General features: G+C 35.4%; 1 protein-coding gene across 1 annotated transcript in view; it reads left to right on the top strand.

Annotated features, from left to right (window-relative positions):
• Window positions 1-19,845, top strand: part of LOC132556051 (uncharacterized) — a 57,894-nt gene that overhangs the window by 10,376 nt on the left and 27,673 nt on the right. The window contains exon 2 of the mRNA XM_060220443.1: window positions 18,795-19,704. Coding sequence (XP_060076426.1) covers window positions 18,795-19,704 — 910 coding nt within the window. The remainder of the gene's footprint in view (window positions 1-18,794; window positions 19,705-19,845) is intronic.

Raw genomic sequence — 19,845 nt, 5'->3', positions numbered from 1 at the left:
TAGAAGATGTTGCCCATGATTTTATTCGCTTCTCCAATTTCAATATCAATCTGGGGGAAAATCATGTACTTGATACACCGATAATATAAATTTCCCTGAAATAACTACAGAATGTACGTCGCGAAAAAAAGAGTGCACGAATCAGTTTTGATTTACAGATTGTATCTAATTTGACATAGATGTTTGATGGAATTTTAGATATATGTCAAATGCGTGATGAAGGTGTGACAGATGCGGCAACACATGCGATCGTGTCAGCAAACAAAGCTGGAGTTATGAGTCGATATTAAAAGATTACAAAATTAAGAAAGGAAAGATGAAACCTGTCAAACGTCAAAAAGATATGGAAGGTTTGGGAAGGGTGAACGTTTCATTGCTTTTGCTGTATCTCTTATATCTACCATCTATTCTTGAGCGGCATTGCGCAAATCGATGGCGACATAATTGATTCTTCCTTTCAAGGTATCACAGGCAAACAAAAAAGGAAATCAAATGAACTCTGATAATCCGATATCTTGTAATCCAGAATTATTTTAGCTCTTTGACTCTCATTTCCTATGCTTTGGATCCGGATATAGTTCCTGTTTCTTTTCATCCGTATTCTTTCATACATTTTGATACCATTCAAATCCTTAAATACGCAGGACTAATTTTACAGCTTAGATGTTTTAATACCTGAGTCAAATAGAATACTCCGGAACAGTTGTTCGGATTACAGCAATCTGGGTTATTAGATTTTGTTATTATTCCCCGTTCGCTTGATTTCGGGCAAGCATTTTAATTCCTTAAAATTAGACTCTTCACAAAATTATAACACTCGCTGCGAGAAATTGATATAGATTATCAGCTTCAAACTAACGCAAGTCAACACTCGCTGTTGTTTCTACCACCCATCACTGTTTTGATCGGATTTTGCCGAGTTCATCATGTGATATTTCGGAGCCTCGTTTTAACTCGCCGGCCATGTTTTAATTCTTACTTTGTAAAATGACCTCTTGTTTCACGCTATACGCGTGACAGTGCGAAGTACATTAATTTGAATTAATCTGAATCTAAAATGGCATGCGCAAAGACATTGTTTACACTCTCCAAACGATAACGTTGTGACTTAATGTTGGGTCGCTACAATTTAATTTTAATTTTTTAACGTTGTTAATAAAACGGTTATGCAAACTTAAGATATCATACTTAACAAAGAGTACACAATTTTGAACAGATGTATAATTGTTATTATGCTTAATCAGTTATGTAATTATTTTGCTATATGTGAAGGTATATCAGATAGATAAACTTCCAAGCCATTTACCCTTAAAAACTAGTAACATATTCGTCAAAATCAAACTCCTCAAAATATTATATTGATTGAATGTACACATTCTGGTTGGCCATCTTTAAAACAGTAGATGATGTCCTACCCCTGCCTTAACGTTAACATATACACCTTCAATATCGGCTGTTATTTCATAGCGACAAGCTAGAACGTCAAGGTAAGCTACATAACATCACCATTATTAATCTAGATGGCAATTCCAGCAATTAAATGGTTGTAAGTTGATCGTTTTTATTGCTGTTTCACTATTTGTCTTGGTTATTTAGTCGCATTCATAAAAAGTATGTAGCATATGTTAAAACTCTCAAAACGGTTTGTAAATATTTGTGCTACTTAGGTACAGTGTAGTTACACGTCTCATCAGATTCGCTAAAACAAAAGGATTTTCTCGATACAGCTACACAGTATTAGATTCAAACAAATCAAACGAGACAATTATTGTCTAAATTCAAAGCATTACATTAGAAGTACTGAATATTCCCCTGGAACTCTGAAGTATATACTGGTTTGTGTTCAAAGCATAAACTTTCTGCTGCCGACTGTACTCGAAGTCTATTACAGTGTTTCCACACTTTATTGTGTGTTCACTTGTTGTACATGTGTAAGTGTAGCTATTCAAACCCTCAGAATCTACCAATGACTATCACTTAGATTAATTCTATTGAAATATGGAATAAAAATATGACTTGTCTTGAAGTATGAAGATTTTGAGTCTCGCAGATGACTTCTTGACATTGCTTCTTGTTAATTTGCATTTTCCTCAGTTACATCCTTGGTTTCAAAACTTTAGGCCCCTAGCATCATTTACGATGGCGAAGGACTGTAGGACACGGTTGAATACATTATCAAGCTATTTGTAAATATCTATATATATAAAACTCTGAATTGTATTGAATGTTAATATTCACCTAGGTTTCTTTTGTACAGTACACTCACTCACGATATTGGCCGATGTGCAATCTAAATTTATCCGCAAGGATTCTGTTAAATGTTCCGTAGAATTACTGTTTCATCGCCATAGAAAAAGCCAGTACACCTTAATGACGAAATACGCTCCGTTCCAACAACACCCACAAACACTACATTAGATCAGCTTTCATTGTGTTGTCTTTAATTGATATCTTTTAGTGATGTCAATTTCGCCGAATGGGAATATCTGCCAATTTACTTTAATCGATGCTACAATTGCCGGTCGTTTCACTGGGCATTAGGAATTAGACTCGCTCTTCAGAGAAAAGTGTCGTGATCGCCCAAACACTCGACTCCTAGAAACACCCTACTTCGTCAATACATGGGGGAATTTCGCACGCGAGGAAATTAACACGACACCGACAACGGTGTCTACTCTAGTTAGCTTTTCTGTCAAATAGATTTCACGAGGATGCATTCTCTGATATATCTTTATTGTTGTCTATAAAAAGTGATCCAATGTCATTCCCTCGCTTGAAGGCTCGATATCTATTGAAGTAGTAGAATGCAACATTGTTGGCGGTGTCGTTAAAGGCTAGGGCAGGTGCGAGGCGACAGTGATGATGTGCCAATTGTCATGTGTTTCGCGTCACCATTGTGTTTTTTACCGTCTGCTCTCGTACGAATCTAAGTCTTCCACATGGTATACGTTACGATTGCTGAAGCTTAATACCTATTCCAGTATCCGTCGAGGAAGGGGACTGTAATATGGTAATGTTATATTCCGGGAAAATACTATCAATCACGAAGCCTATGACACTCTATATACTGATCTGCTTTTGGAGACTTTAACTACAGGACAGCGTGCCATTGATCCACTTAATACATTACAGTGTCAATAATTTCCAGGAGCTCGCAAAATTCACTAGGTATTGTTCTTCGCAAATGCTTCTTTTAATGGTTGGTCTGTGCACGGCTGAACGTACCACAACGCAGTTTTTTTATACTGGATTATTGAATCTATATCGTGTACTTGTGAATTCTGGGATTCCTGACAGTCACACAGGCGGATTCGGATGTGTATGTGTATGCTTACTCAAAACATCTACATGCGATTGTTATTTTGTGAGTTCGTCATTTTCGCTGTTTGCACTGGTGCCGCATGCTTACATTCGATTGAAGATTCCTTGAAGATAACGCAGTAAACAAGAACCAATTATATATTTCTAAATTCAACAACATGCCATTTCTGAAAATGTTACATGGATAAATATTTTATGTTCAGCTCCACGATGGTGGATTTTTTAGACACACATAGAAGTGTTTAATACGACTTAACAACAACATGACGATATGTCTATGAGATGGGTTATTGTTTGCTAACTAGTCAGCGGTCTACAAGACGACAGGGAGTTAGTGTGTAAGTATATCTTTGTGGTGTCGTATTGTGGAGGTGAATCCTAATGTCACCTATGACAATATTTTACTGCAGCCAAGTAGTGCATTCATCGGCGCTTATCGTATCCTCTCGCTGCCAAACTCCGTGTTCATTCTGACTTTTACATTGCCGTAGACTAAATACTTTCATCGCTTAAAATATCGATTTTCAAATACCTAAAAAGTATTGAAATACAGCATACTTACTTTCAGCATCGGTTTTTGGATGCTGGTAGTTGTATTACATCACACTATGCATTGTCCCAGTGGGTACCATCAAAACCAATATGAGGTACCACATGCTGCAAAGTCTCATTTATCATTACTTTCTTTCAACTCTTCGTTGATATATTTTGTAAACGATTATCTTAATTTTGCCTCGTGCAAATTCCAACTGCCGTTATTTTGATATAACGATAAATATGAAGAGGTAATCTGGGGGAGGCGGCGGGGGTGGGGTGTTAAATAGATGTGAGTAACTCTTAAATTTTATTGGCAGTGACTGGCTTAAGAAGTGACATCTATTGAGCTTCATCGCTTCTTACAGAATATCTCCCGAAGAAATTGACAGAGTATGTTTACTTAATTTACTTGTCAATAAAGTACTGCAAAAACACAACTATTCGCGAGCGATTCATTTTTGCGATATTCGAGTATCAGAATAGTCGCGAAAATTAATCACCCGGAACATATTTAGCCTGAATTATTGAGTTAAATCATTAACCTGTTGACGGATAATACTGTTATTAATGAAAAGAATTTATATTTTCACATAAACAGGCATGACATGCACATTTAAGGACTCATATTGCACAGAGATCAGAAAGATAATCTAAAATAAGACACAGTCTAAACAAATGATAAAAAATTGTATTAGATCTCTAAAATAAAAAACTTTAATTTTAGAAATGCCTTGTACATTTTGCCCTGTTAAAGTGTTTACACATTATTTTTCTGTGCCTCAAATGGATATGCTTTCAGATGTTCAGAATTAAACGTTAATGTCTCTGTAAGTTTAAAAACAAAGTTTTGCATGCTTTTATAAGTGACAACAACACATTATCGTCCATTATTAAGTAAAACATCGTCAAACGTACTTGCTTCTCGTCAGATATGCCCTGTATTAAATCTTTAAGTTGATTACTTGTAAATTTATTCTCTTCATGTCTTTCCAAGAAATAAATATAGCATTGCTGCAGACATTTAAAAGAAATCAACTCGACCTAATCTACAATAAATGGCTAAGTTGCGTGGTGATATCACGAGTGCTTCTGTCTCAAGGTTATCGGACCTTTTATTTCTTTACATGAGGTTAACACCGACCATTACGTAATATTATCAGTGACGTATGCGTGATCATTTCAGATGAATCCTCTGTGCTGTATTATTTTACATCTACGACTTCATTTGGCTGGGCCCATCGAAAATACGTTTCACGCAGTTCTATAAATTTCGTCTTAAAATCGTTACTTCTCATGAACTACTGAGCGGAAATTTACCAAATGTTTTCAGAAGTATCCTCGGGGAAAGGGCAACAAATGTTTGTAACATGGAGGGTCTGGACCCCATGGGACCTGAGCCAAATATGGGGCAGACAGGAATAGGTTTTAAAATACTTCTTTTGTAGAGTCATTTAAAACATGTAGAACAATTAAACCACATTTGTCGGAAGCATCCGGGGAGAGAACAAATTGTGTATAGATGGAGAAAACAGTAAATTATTCTTTATTAAGAATGATTTATCCAAATATGGGAAAAATACATGCTTTTACATGAAGGATCAATTATTTATAAATCGGGTGTCTTGGCCGTATGGGTCCAGACGGTGGATATACAGTAAATTTGTTAAGGGACAGAATGTTATTTTCATTTGGTTAGAAGCATAATTGGTGCAAGGAGAAGCAATTGTGTATAGACATAGTGTCTTTCAATAAAGGTATTGATGTTTGGGGAAAGGAGATCTCTATTTTGTGTATATCGTGGATATTTGGTCCATAGCGCCAATGGGACGCAGCGCAAAAGGAGATACGTAGCAAAGAAACGACAAGGTGTTGTATGAAATAGGGAAATCAGGTTAAATCATCTTAATCTGTATAGATGAAGGTATTTTGATACAATTTAGACAGGAGCATCCTTGCGGTAAGAAACATCATAGGCCTCCATCAGGCATGAAGGACGGGACCAAAAAGGGGATATACAGATTATTCTTTTTATTTTTTTTCCGTCCCGTTTGGGTTTGAAAACTTCCTAAGTGAAAGGAACATTGTATAAATAGTTTGACTTAGTCCTCTGAGGGCAGCTGGGTGGACTTCTATGAGAAAACAATACAGAAATATTTATAAGAAATGTATAAAGACAAACAAGTGAATAACATCTTTCCATACCGATTTATAATGATTTATAGACTAAATTGAATTGCAACACAGCTGTTTCACCCCATTGAACACGTGCTTAGCACCTGAAGAGGCAATATATAGAAGGTGAAAGCGGTTATTTTATTTTGTTTATTTTGTGGTTTTTGGTTTTAAAATGTATATAAACTTTGTGGAGATGTTTATATGGTGTGTTGATATTTGTAAGATTTCCACGCATATATGAATTTCATTAGTCTATTTTTGTATACTTTAATGAATGACTCGTTTCTCTCTGTATGTCTCTCCGTCACATCGTGTTGCGCCCGGTCATGTAGAGTCCCTTTCAATATCAATGTCATACCTTAAGAACTGTAAACAGATTTGGTTCAGATTTACTCAATAACATCATTATATCAAATTATATCCGAAAAGATGATTTTCAGTCAAAGTTCAAATGCTCAAAGGTCACATTATGCCTAAGAGTACACATATCCATGTCAGACAGACATTTTCAAGATTGTTCAGCGCCTAAGAAAACTTATAAGGTTATCTAGAGTATTCAAACGAGATTGCATTGTGTACATTGTATAAACGGTACTCCAAATGTATGGGATCAGATATTTTACAAAACAGATATTTGTTCCACTCGATAGCTACCTCACCTTTCCCTTGGGTGTATGGTAGTGTGCTAAAGATCAACGATGTTGCGTTTCGTATCAATGGCATGCAAACTCGCCATTCTTATACATATTTACTTCAAATATCACGGGGGTTTGGAAATCAAACTGTAACGTTTTCTTCTCAAACATACCCCAATAAGTGTTGTCCTGGTGCCCACCACTGCATTGTACTCGTGCCAGATGCTATTGACAATGTCATGTTATGTAAACAACCAGCCAATCCAATATGAAGAGCAAATATACAGTAAATATATGATCGGAGGATGTTATTGTACGGCGATATTCATCTGGATCAATAGAACTGGCACTCATAGGGTATTTATTAATAAATCCACGGAACTTTATGTGCACGGTTTCGAACCCGTAATGACCCTTTTAACGCGATTCTCAACCATATCAACCATATCTTACATACATATATATTTATTACGTTTAATGATAGCTTGGTTATAAATGATGGTATCATGTGTTAACTTGTTTTGAATAGTTAGTATTACAGACATGTCTGTCGCGGTACACCACCGTTGTTGATTGCTGCACACTACCAGATCCCATGACGATATTTTCTTCATTGTTTGCTGTTTGTATAGTTCTGATTTAAAAGTGCAGTTAGATATAGTGCGTGAAATCAAACACCTGTTAGCTGTTAAACAGCCCAGACTCATTTCACAGATGTTAGTTGTGTGTTTGTGCATACACCGGACTTTTCATTTCGATGGATTAATAATAAGGTGAAATAATGCCAGAAAACACTTAGGTATGTATATCGCTATGATAAGATTTCATTGAACATTAGAAAGCTTCTGCATGTGTGTTCTGCATGTTATACAGTTAAACAACGATTTTCAATTGGTAAAATGTTATTGCAAGTACGTATTCATAGTAGAGAACTGTGATTTATCACTTAACTGGATCACTGATTGTTAAAGCTTTCAGATATTCTTCTTTTCAAATATTTCATTTAAGAGGTACCTATTCAAATGTATGTATTCATTGGTTACATGACGCTCTATTGATTAATGGCTTAATATAATGTTTTATAAGTATTTGTATTCGTTTTTCGCTTAAAATTCAAAACCACATATCAAAACATGGAGCGCACGCATAGAATGAAAAAGCATTTATGACGAAGGATTGTCACCGAATTGAACAGCCCAAACATCATCGAAGTTATAGCAAAGGTTACAAGACAAATTCTTTTTGATGCATCTTTTGTCTCTTCCATGCCGATTTATAACGTCAAAGTGTATCGCCAAGGCACTAGAGAGAATTGTCGTCCTATTCACGAACTTTATCAATGTATTGACGAGCCTAGCCACCGATTCTGTTTAGGATTTGTTAATAGAATAACTCGTTATCTTTTTTTCGTAAAAATATAATGATTCTTCCCTTGTGACTTTTTATGTTCGAACTTAAGTTTTTCATCAGCAGGTATATTTTATTAGGCCAACGTCATCAGATGGTGGGCTATTCAAATCACTCTGCGTCCGTGGTCCGTCCGTCCGCCCGTAAATAGTTATCGCTATATCTTGAGAAGGACAGAACGGATCTTTATCAAATTGCATATATAGGTTTCCCTTGGTCCCTTATTGTGCCGATTAGATTTTGTGACTGATCAGAAAAACAAAATGGTCGAAAGGAGGCCATCTTGGATTTTGACTTTGAAAGATTGTTATCGAGAAGTACTGGATGGATATGTGCCTGATTGAGTTTGGGACTGATATCAGAAAAACAAAGTGTCCAACAGGCAGCCATTTTGGATTTTGCCTTTTAAAGATTGTTATTGCTATTTCTTAAAAAGTAAGCGATGGATATGTCTCAAATTCCATACGTATGTTCCCTTTGGTCTCGCCTTGTGCTCGTTTGATTTTGGGACTAATCAGAAGAACCAAAATGGCTTCCAGGCGGCCGTTTGGGATTCAGCAGGTAAAGCTTATCATCGCTATGTTTGTAAATGAATGTTCAAATGTCTTATCATTAAGAGCAAAAACAGAGAAGAGAAAAGAAGAGAAAAGATCCACTTTCAAAGAGCATATAAAGATCTAACAATGGTGGGCGGCAAGATCCCTCTGGGATCTCCTGTTTCTAGAACCTTGCTGATTTGTTTTGCACTCCAAGATATGTCTATTTAGTAATGGAAAAATGTTTATTTGACAGGACGGTCTGGTTATACTGGTTATACCATTTCATATTGTCATTTATGTAAATCGAATGACACATAATCCACGTGTAATTTAGCGAATACGGTACAACGACAAAAATACCGACATGTCAACACAATGCTGCAAATATGAACAGAGGAAAGATTTACACAGATACACATGAAAAATTATAGGGATTCAAGAAGAGAATAACCCAAGGATAAACGTCTTCTGATTCATCCACAACAGTGGTAAATGTAAAACGTGGTCAATCTAAGTAAGTGATGCGACGTTTCCAAATGAGAATAGGGTGAAAAACATTGGAGCCACTAGATTTAATATCGAGCATAAAGCAATTACAACTTCATTTAGCACTAGGAAATATTTCGAAAGGAATCGTTATGACAATGCTGCCATCTTGTATGACAATCGTGATTTTCTAAATAACTAATTGAATATCGAATCAAAATTGTTATGAAATGTAAACACTATAGGTTGAGAATGCCAGATTGTAGCTATTCAGAAATGGAAAATCAACCATTTCAGTTATCACGCATACTATACAGCTTGGTAGAAGGTTGTCCTCATTGGTTTTGTTGTAGAAAAAAGATCGAGGTAAGAGGCTGTTGTAGAAGAGTCTGTCGTTTTCTGGATTTCCAAGTTTGGTGGATATTTACGATTTACATGGTCAATACAGTTTTATCTAAAACACCAAGAATTTATTTGAAAATGAAATTCGAATATTGCGCAAGGTCTCCGTGACCTGTTAGCTATTTTCGTCCTCGTATGAAAACAAAGACAAACCAAGTCGGCTGAGAATTGGCTCAATATGTTCTCATGGGTTTGCCAAAAGTCTTTCGGAATAGCTTGAATTTTGTCGAAGGTTTTGTCAACCAGACATTCGATCATTTGTACGATTTTGTCCTCAATTCATACCTTCTTTGATATTTTCATAAAATGAATACGGTTCATACAGTGTGTTGAGATAAGAATTGTTTTAGAAACAACGTGAACCTCCTCACTATTATTAAACAACTGAGATAAAACCAGGCAACGAAAGGCGTATTTTATTGGTTATAAATGAATTACTATAAAAGAACAAAATACAGTTCATATTGATATCATTCAAGTCTTTTAAATATTCAAAAAATATTTGCTTTTAGCAGATCACCCTATGCTTGCCTAATCACCTGATTTTTAGACTCGTAAATTGCAGATGATGGCATTAGAAATAACTGATGCCATATCTTGTGCATACCTATATATATGATATGGTGATATGGACTACGGATATTAAGTCGATTACGTCCCTCTAATTATGCATTTTTGACTTACGTAGTATTTCCCTTTATACTGTTGGTGTTTATTATCTATCTGTGCCATTTTCATCCACATCTGGATACTTATTGCTTTATTTGCATTTTTATGTCTTACGCGAAACCGAATGCATATCTGTGTGAAAAATACTACGCGAAGATAATTCCAAATTGGGAAAACTTCGAGCTCGTGAATATTGATTTTTGGAACAGCCCGTAGAAAGTGTCATTTCTCGCATAAAAGTGCATTTTAAATCCTACTTATGAATAGCATTGGGGTAGTTAATATCATGCGTTTATTTTGTCGTATTAAGAAAGTGTAGGGTAGTCGTCGTGGAGATATTACACTGTAGGGAATCCTGAAGAGTTTCAAACAGTCAGGTAGGCTAACCAACTTCGAACCAAGTTTATCGACACTCTCTTCTTGCCTTTTAATTTTCGCGAGAATACTCCCTAATAGACAGAGAGAAACCTACGGAATCGATTCCGGACATTCCGGCAATCGAAGAGGGTTAATATGATGGACAGTGCTTGACTGTATGATCATTCAACTTTAAAACAACCAAATAAATTTGTTTCCATTTTTTCCATATATATCACCGGATGACCATTTTAAACGATCCCTGTATACACAAGTGAAAAATATCACTTTTTAAATATTTTTCACCAGTGAAAAATTTCCCTTTGAGGATTGACCAATCAGAGAGCCCGATACAAATCTACTCTAATTCCAGGCAGGACTACTTTTTTCCAGTCAGCAGACGATACAAGCCAGTAACTCTAACTATGTTATCAGTGGTAAAACCCATCCCCATTCTGAGAGTCTTGAGTGTGGACCAAGGCATTTAAAAAGAATCCGTGTAATTGATAGTGACAGCGACTAGGATGGCGCAATACTTTTTCATGCGCGGAAAAATTTATCAAATATTGTTTTTATCTTTTCAGTTAACGTTTAAACCATTTTATTGTGTATAAGTGACATCAATAAGTTATAAAATCCATGTCCTAACATAAATTAACATTCATTATGATTTATTTATGAGTCTATATATTTTAACTGATTTTTCATAAAATGGACTATTTTTTGCCGCGCACAACATCGTTGTATAATGAGTGAGTAGTGTCTGGAAAAAGCATGGTCAACTTACCCATTTTATAGTTATCGTAAGTTTGCCATTGTTTTGGTTTATTTTTGCGATGAAAATGTAATAAACAGAATATTTAATAGTGTTTTCAGTAATAACAAATATATTTCACTTGTGTGGTTAATATTTTGGTATCTTTCACGAGTGCGAAGCTTGTTATTAACCACACGAGTGAAATATATCTGTTATTACTGAAAACACTATTAAATATCCTATATATATGTTGAACAGCGTAACACATCAATATATTAACCGAAATGTTATATTTTGTTTATTAGTTTGATAATCAATATTTCATGTCATGTGCTGTCCGTAAATTAATACAGTAGAAAACAGTAAACAATACGTTTCTGCCTAAAAACAGGAGCAACATTCAAAGACTTTTGCAGTCTACATGCCACAGGTGCACAACTACCCCAGTGGTCGTCATTACGCTTTTCTTTCAATGACAAAAGTCATTATCACCGAGTGAGTTATGATGGTACACGAGTTTCTTGTCTCCCTAATTATGACAGGAAATAACAACATTTCTACCATAGATTTTCATTAGTATTCAAAATGTCATTTTTGTTTTTATGTTTACTATTATCGCTAAGGTTGGTTTGTATGTTCGACTGTTTTAATCACCGGACACAATTTATTAGAGAATTGATTATGAAGTGACAAGCACGTCCATTGTTTTCCCCAAAGCGCAACGCCCACAAGATCGACAACACGATTTGACCTCCCCGTCATAACACAATGTTTTTGAATTATCGGCCGGATTACACATAAGGGACTTCGCCATTTTTATCGATTAGTGGTAATGGAGGATACAATCGTGACATTAGGTATTGACCATGATAAACCAACAGGTACCTAATTAGGTTTACGTGTTGAAACAGTTGCACTTGATGAGACAGGGGGATTTCTATTTCAGGTGTCATCAAGCTAGCAGTGCTTCGCAACAGTATTCTGATATATGTTCATATTATTTGCCTGCAGCTCGAGGTCAAGTCAACTTACATAGTATTAAAATGATATATTTAAAGAAATAACACTAAATAGGAGTTAAACTGTGCTTTAATTGGCATTGATTTGTCACTTTGTTGATGATATTGTAATATCTGGTATGTGTTATTGTGTTCCTATAATAATCTTAAACTACTATATGACCATTTGGTGCTATTAACCCTTTACAACCTAGATTACAGCGAAACTTGATACAGATATTTAGTACATGGTCGTATCTTTTTCTAGTTTCAGTACCGAGGTGACAGTGGCTGCTGGCTTTCGTTTAGAGTTTCTGGTTCTTTATGCATCGCGGCGACTCTAGCAATGTTGTCTACCGTTATTTCGGCCTTACCTCTTCTTCTTTAAAACAAATGCATTTATTTTAAAAGATTTCAGAAAAACGGCCTTAACCACATTCGCTAGATAAGCTGAGTCGGGTTAATAGGCTATATATGGGTGCCATTTGTTTTTCATGCTCGTTTTCATACCTTTTTAATAGTCACAATGAATAGATCCCATGATATTCACAATGAGATAAAGATATTCACCACACACCTGGTCTCCATACACTAGTAGCTAGATTTTGTGACCGTTACGTAGGAGAGTGAAGAAAATAAATAATTTCACATTTTTCTGTTTAAATCCTAATTAATAATATTGTTTTTATTTGAAAAAAATTAACTTCCGTGCTTGAACTTTATCGTTTCAATGATGACATGTAAAGGAAGCCCATTTAGAATGACCCAATTTGGTATTTGTTTTTTCCAACACGGACGACTGATGACAGATAACAAAGATTTGTGTTGTTGACTGATGCTTCCTTGTACACAGAGGCCAGTAATGGGATCCTAATGGAAATGAAAATCGATTAGAAACGGACAGAAAACGAGTTTAATCATCTACAGCAAGACACTGGCAATGGAAAAATAGAGATGATTGGAATATCAGACAAGTATAGAAGGAGTTCAATGTGCAATGGTCGTAGGCGGAGATAGCAATAAAACCACATGTCACGTCACGTGATGTTTGAAACTTACATTAGATCACCTACCATGCTTTTCCCTTGATATTCCTTTTCTTTTCATTATTTTTATTTCTTTATGTGGGTTCTGCTTAAGTTGCTCTCTGTGATCGCCTTCAATGTGTGTGTTTGTAAATGTTTTCGTTCAGAGTAACTACTTCTGAAATTCTGTACTAAAACAATGTTTCAATATTACGAGTTAAAAAGGTTCACATATCAGCGCTCAACATGAATTTGATGATGGTTGGTACTAGTTGAATGGTTGGTAGTATGGGTAATTAAGGACGGTTAAGCGATTAATTAAATCACAAGACAAGTTATCATGTAGAGAGTGAGTGACATTTCTGACTACAAGGATTGCTTTAATTTAATCTGAGAGCGTTAGATTACTTAAGGGTCGACTGACCTATTTTCCCATAAGTTTTAAAATCTGTCCAAGTTGTCCCTTGAAACACAATTGATTTTTATTTTGAAGTCTCCACAACAAACTAATTTAAATCCTCGAACCCCCCTGTGATCATCTTGTTTCAGTAGCTTCATACGGGTGACGTTTGGTTCAGGTTACCACTCCCTCGGTTCCTCCTATGGAGAACATGGAATTCCTTTTAATGTACGAAATTAATCGAACAAACCAAAGGCATCAACTTCGCCATAGGCGCAGTGCATTGAAGATGATACAAGAAAGATTTATCATTTACAATAGCAATTTCAAGTGTTAATGGACATTGATAACAAACCAGAAATTACACTTACCATAAACAACGAAAGAACAAAGTAATGGAAAACCGTCGATTATTCCAGAATATATAAAAGAATTAACCCATTCGCGTGCCGTTTAAAGAAATGGAAATTAAAACACAAAAGGTAAAGAATACATTATTGATCATTAATGATGTGAATGCAGACTCTGAAATGAAATTCCAAAAACTACTTAACTATGATTGTAGAAGGTGAATCATTTGTTCATTCAGATGCTGTTCCTTGTAGAAAGTCCCAAATACGGCTTTGAAGATTTGGTTAATCGATCATTTTTAGAGGGCGCTGGTATATTACTGCTATAGCAAGGCAATTATTGTTTTGAAGAAATTTGAAATGAAGAACTGAATGATACATTACACATCAACCGTCTCTTTAAACTTATGCTTTCATTCGGAGTTGGTTATTTTTTAAACGACGCAAGTATAAGTGTGTAGTAAAATATCAAATCAATGGTTTTTCTTATATTTTATGAATGCCTATTAGGAGGAAACAATCAAATTTACACTTGTGATAAGTAGGCAGAGAGTTACACTCTCCTAAAGATTGTCTATGCTTCTGAAATATTGATTTATTGATTATTTAAACTTATATATTGTGTTTTCGCATGAATAGAAGACAACTCTGGTTTGCGTTAGAACAATTCTTTGGCAGAAGAACAATAATAAAGTAGAACCAGGCAAAATATTTCTTCTAAAGGACATAGAGCGGTGAATGATACAACATTCATATCAAAGTATGAAAGTTCCGCATTGCGCCCCAAAACAATCACGGTTGTTAAGACGAAATGTTTCGTTGATGAATTACCCCCAAACCCTTCACCATGCGCAGCACCAAGGTTAATGGGAAAAAAATATTTAAGAAGCCATAGATTATGAAGCTCGCTACCGAACCCACAATTTAGCAATCAGTTTGGTATTTCATGTTTCTATTTCTGAGTGACTGAGATATTTATTACAATATTTCATCGATATCGTCTTTGTTATACACTGAAGCCCCACTCTGCAATAGATATATAGATTATTATGTTTCTGTGACATATAATCGGGGACAAAAACATAGAACTCTGTTCGAAATCCCATTCTGCTCTGTGTTTGACACAATCAAGGCATCACACTACAAAGGATGTTTTTTGTCAAGCATCGTCGTAACATGGTTATTTGTTCTGTCACAGTGTCAAAATAACCGTTACGTACTGAGATGAATGCATGTGTATTTGTGAGACCAACATATACGTGAGTTAATAACTATATACACATTTCTTTTCAAGTGTTACATAAGAATGAGATCTCACAGCATTGCTCGAAAAGTCTCTGATTTTGTTTTAGTGTGTTGCTGGTCTTGGGTTCCATTGGAAATTTCATCTCAGCATCAACATTAAACCAATTATTTGAATTTCTATCGTTTTACATGTCATTCAATGTTTCTTTTTCTAGAATGAAAACAGAGCAGAGGCCTAATACGTTCGTACTTTATTTTACACGATTCAATTATTTTTCCTATATCGTTCGTGTGTTGTCAGGTTCGCTCAATATTCAAGTCATATAACTTGTGTTGCTTATTAGTATTATTGATTTAGAAAACCTTTTAAACTGTTTTAGCGTTAGCAGGCATGTCATAATTTGGCATATTTTGTAAATTGCAGTAAATTAAGATATCATTTTCTGTTTTGTAACTATTTACATTTGAAGTTTAAATGTGTATAATTCCTCCTTGAAATATATATAGCTTACGTATACAGATAATATCAGACTGAAAAGAAGACAGAGCAATATCCTCTTCAGGTCAGTTATCAGTATGGTGTCCATCACTACAAAATCGAAACTTCTTTTTTTGGGATGACTTTGTGGTGAAGTGATGAGCAGTTGTATAGAAAGAATCTGAAGAAAGAACTGCCACCGTTTGAAATACTTGTTGTGACTAATTATATAGCAACTCTCAGTTGAATATATAGCCAACAACACCTGTATTGGGAATGTTTACTCAATTAACACATTCTTCATTAAATGTGAGAACGCAGTAATGACATGACTTATCATTATATCGTCTTTCCGTGGTATTTACTGACAACAGGATTTCTATGTTCCCAATTAGTAGATATGCATTTGTATCATCATAAAACACAACGTATACAAGCTATGCTATGTTGTGTATATATGTACAAGATAATTGTCTGATGCTTTCATTTTACATTAAGATTGGAATTATCAAACAGGAAATATTCGTGAGAAAAGTTTTGCGCATGTTTACATGCGTATCCTTACCATGTATCCGGAGACTCAGTAATTTAATCATTGGCGTATTTTTATCCGGTTAAATCAACATGTCAGTTCCCAAATCACTGAAGCAATTAACAGCTGATATTTATGATCATCCGATTGTTCTAACTTGTTCTCGTCCTTGAAAACAGTCCCTTGACACATTTGTTTTTATCAAAACAGCACGATAGTAAATGCGAGACTCCCTTCTTATCTAAAATCTGAAGATTTTGAACAAAAGTCTGTATTGCAACTGCATGAAAAAATTTTGAATCAATTGGTGTTCAAATGCTTCTCACAAGACATTTTGTTCAGTTTGAAATTTTATCATATTGAACAGTTTTGTATGTATGTATGTATGTATGTATGTATGTATGTATGTATGTATGTATGTATGTATGTGTTTGTATGTATGTATGTATGTATGTATGTATGTATGTATGTATGTATGTATGTATGTATGTATGTATGTATGTATGTATGTATGTATGCTTTGCTGACATTTTAATTGTTATAACAATTGCAAGTTTACCTACATTGTCCCATGGTTATGGTTATACAATAATTTAATTATCACAATAGCATTTTAACCCGTTATTTCATTATAGTTTGCTATCGTTTCAACTTTCAACGGAATGGTAACACAACATTATTGGTGTAACAAGAATGTATGTTTCTTAGTGAATGGTTCACTTCCATATAGCCGGCATGTTGTTACAGTTAGGTAACAGTTGTAGGTGATTTTTTGCTCTAAAACTGCAATATTAAAATAGTAGTAAGGCAATATGAGGCTACATTGTTTTTTCAGGCGACCCAAAAATGAGTTTTGAAAAACAGTCTGAATGAATACAAAAAAAAATGTTGTTTTTAATGACTTAAACCGCAATGGGTTACAATGAAGCCAAAAATTTATTCCAGCTTCTACAAAATTGTAATTTCGAAAACGCTTGTGAATAATCCTTATGCAGTATGTTTTGCTATTGCAATAAAAGTTATTGCAGAACATGTGATGATCGTTTGCACGTGATATAATATGCCTACAAACCGCTTTATCTGAAGTGGTAACCAATTTGTGCCTGTCTAAATATTCTCATTTCTTTTCTCTTACCGTGGGAACAAAACAAGGGTCTAGGATATATCTTTTTTTTTTTATTTTCCTCATACCAAAGTCAATACCGTTTCGTTTCGATATCCTAGCCAAATACTGATATTTCTTTTTCATTATGTATCAAATGGCCATTGAGACATCATATGACATAATATGTGTGAATGTATATTAAATCACATATCAGTCATTCAATAGCAGAGTACAAATAGAGGAAAGTGAGAGTACTTACCTACTTTAACAACCTTAGACCAGTCAAGTTGAAAACATCCTTTATCAACTCATCATTTCGACGACACGTTGTTACTAATGAAGAGAAACTCTCTCTCAAGTAACGTAAACTTGTAATGTGTTTGTGGCCTATGAGATTATCACCGTTATTAGACTTAGTAATAATTTTCAAGGTTTTCTATTTCTGGAACAATAACATTGTTAGAGATAGTTAAAGCTAAACGACAAATGAAACACGTGTAGCTGTTAATTTCTGAGTGAGAGATAACTGGGGAATTGTTATATTTAAAAAGTATGGATATGTTGAATTTATTACATATAAAATAAATTGAATATATATTTAAACACTTTAAAAGTATTACCAAATATCATATGTTTGTATATATTTAGCAACATATTAAAGCAATATATTTCAAAAACCGGATCCTACACACGAGTTTGTCATAAAACTATTTAAAACTGTTATAATAATCAAACACTGGATACGATATATCAGCTGACAGAGTATCGTGTTAATGGATACTTTGGTAGTTGTAATTGTCCCCAGTTGATTTTCACCTCCTGGATAGAAAATTAGATTCAGACAGATAACACCAGTTTTCTATGCTTTTATATATACAGTACATACATTAATGTCATGTTCAACGCCAGCTTCGTGCCGGTGATGTTTATATGTGCCCCAGTCGTGTTTTACAGTCCTCAGCTATAGTTTTTTTCAGTAAATCTATGACGATAGAAAATGGAAGCAGTTCAATTTTTCATCAGTTCTCAGGAAGTGAAAACAAAGCCCATAGTAATAAGAACCTGGAAAGGAAGCCAGCAAACCTTCCTATCTATGATAACATCCTCAGCTCTTAACAATTTTATCCTAAAACGGCCTGGCCTCAGACATATCTGCTAATGACAACAATGGATCTGTAATGACTGTATTTGCCACGTTGGTTCCTCGACCACAGCAGTAGAGAGTCTTGCCAGCATTGCGGCTTTATGGAAATTAATGAGAGGGAAAATCTAGATAATATTTGTGCTTTGCGAGAATGCGTTGTGTATAGCTTGGGCACCTGGTGTGATTCGCCACCACGCCATTATATTTAACATATCTTTGATTTTTTTTTCAGAGAGTGACCATTGTCATGACATTGCGGGGTCCTTGGATTATGTCGACCACGTGCCCCCTTTGCCCACAAGGAGAAAAACAACATCCGGGTTGGGTCCAACATTAATTAGAAGACCGACCCTTGACAGGGACAAACGCCATCGAGCATCGCTTCCAGCTCAAATCATTGGTGAATACAACACACAAAATGGGAGATCACCGGCAAAACGCAAAAGAGACAGTTTTTTGAAAAGACGACACAACTCAGCCTCAGCAATTCAGCTATCTGCTGTTTCTAGTGTGCCGACGTGTTTATCCAGTATGTCAGAATGTAATGAAGATGGAAATGGGCATACGGACGACGTTAAAAACTCACATACACATGATTCTCAATCCCAGGCATATATTCGCCTTCATTCCAGTGCAGACGACTCATCGTCTAACTTCAGTCGAAAGGAGCATCCTGTGCATAGCAATAGTTGTCCTCATATTGAAACGACGTCTTACCAAATGTTTGATATTATAGGCGACCAGTCGGGGATTAAGTTCCCATGGCAACGCGATGCGTCAACGCAGTGTAACATTCAAATAGAACGAGGGAATTATGTAAAATCGAGAAGTGTTGATACTTCGTCATCGTCAAGCTCAAGTCTGACCCCACCTAACACTTTGTCTCTGTCCTATCTGGACTGTGGAAACAGGGGAGGTCAGGGAATCGTTCGACCCCATTCTATTGGATGTCTGGAAGGAACAGTCCATGAGGGAGAGATAGAGCGCCTAAGACAGGAACAGGCTCGTAAAGCTAGAAAATCCGACTCTTTTCTTCAAGTTTCACCACGAGCGTTAAGGAAACGCGCGTCCTTAGCGGTCTCGGACGACCATGGGTCTGTTTCGGATCTTGGTTCAATATCTGAAAATCCCGATATCGAAGGGTAATGTAATTTTCTTCTTTCATAACAGATTAGTTTCAAAGTATATTCGATATCAAATAAGTATCATAACAGTCTTCATTTTATTATTAGGGTATTGTTTTTGGTATATATCTAACAACTTTGCATTTATGATGATACTAC

The sequence above is a fragment of the Ylistrum balloti genome, unplaced genomic scaffold, assembly GCF_031769215.1.
Source record: "Ylistrum balloti isolate Yb309-2 unplaced genomic scaffold, AGI_CSIRO_Ybal_v1 Utg370542, whole genome shotgun sequence".
Taxonomy (NCBI): domain Eukaryota; kingdom Metazoa; phylum Mollusca; class Bivalvia; order Pectinida; family Pectinidae; genus Ylistrum; species Ylistrum balloti.
Note: the sequence above shows the minus strand (reverse complement) of the source record. Positions and strands in the feature narration are given on the sequence as shown.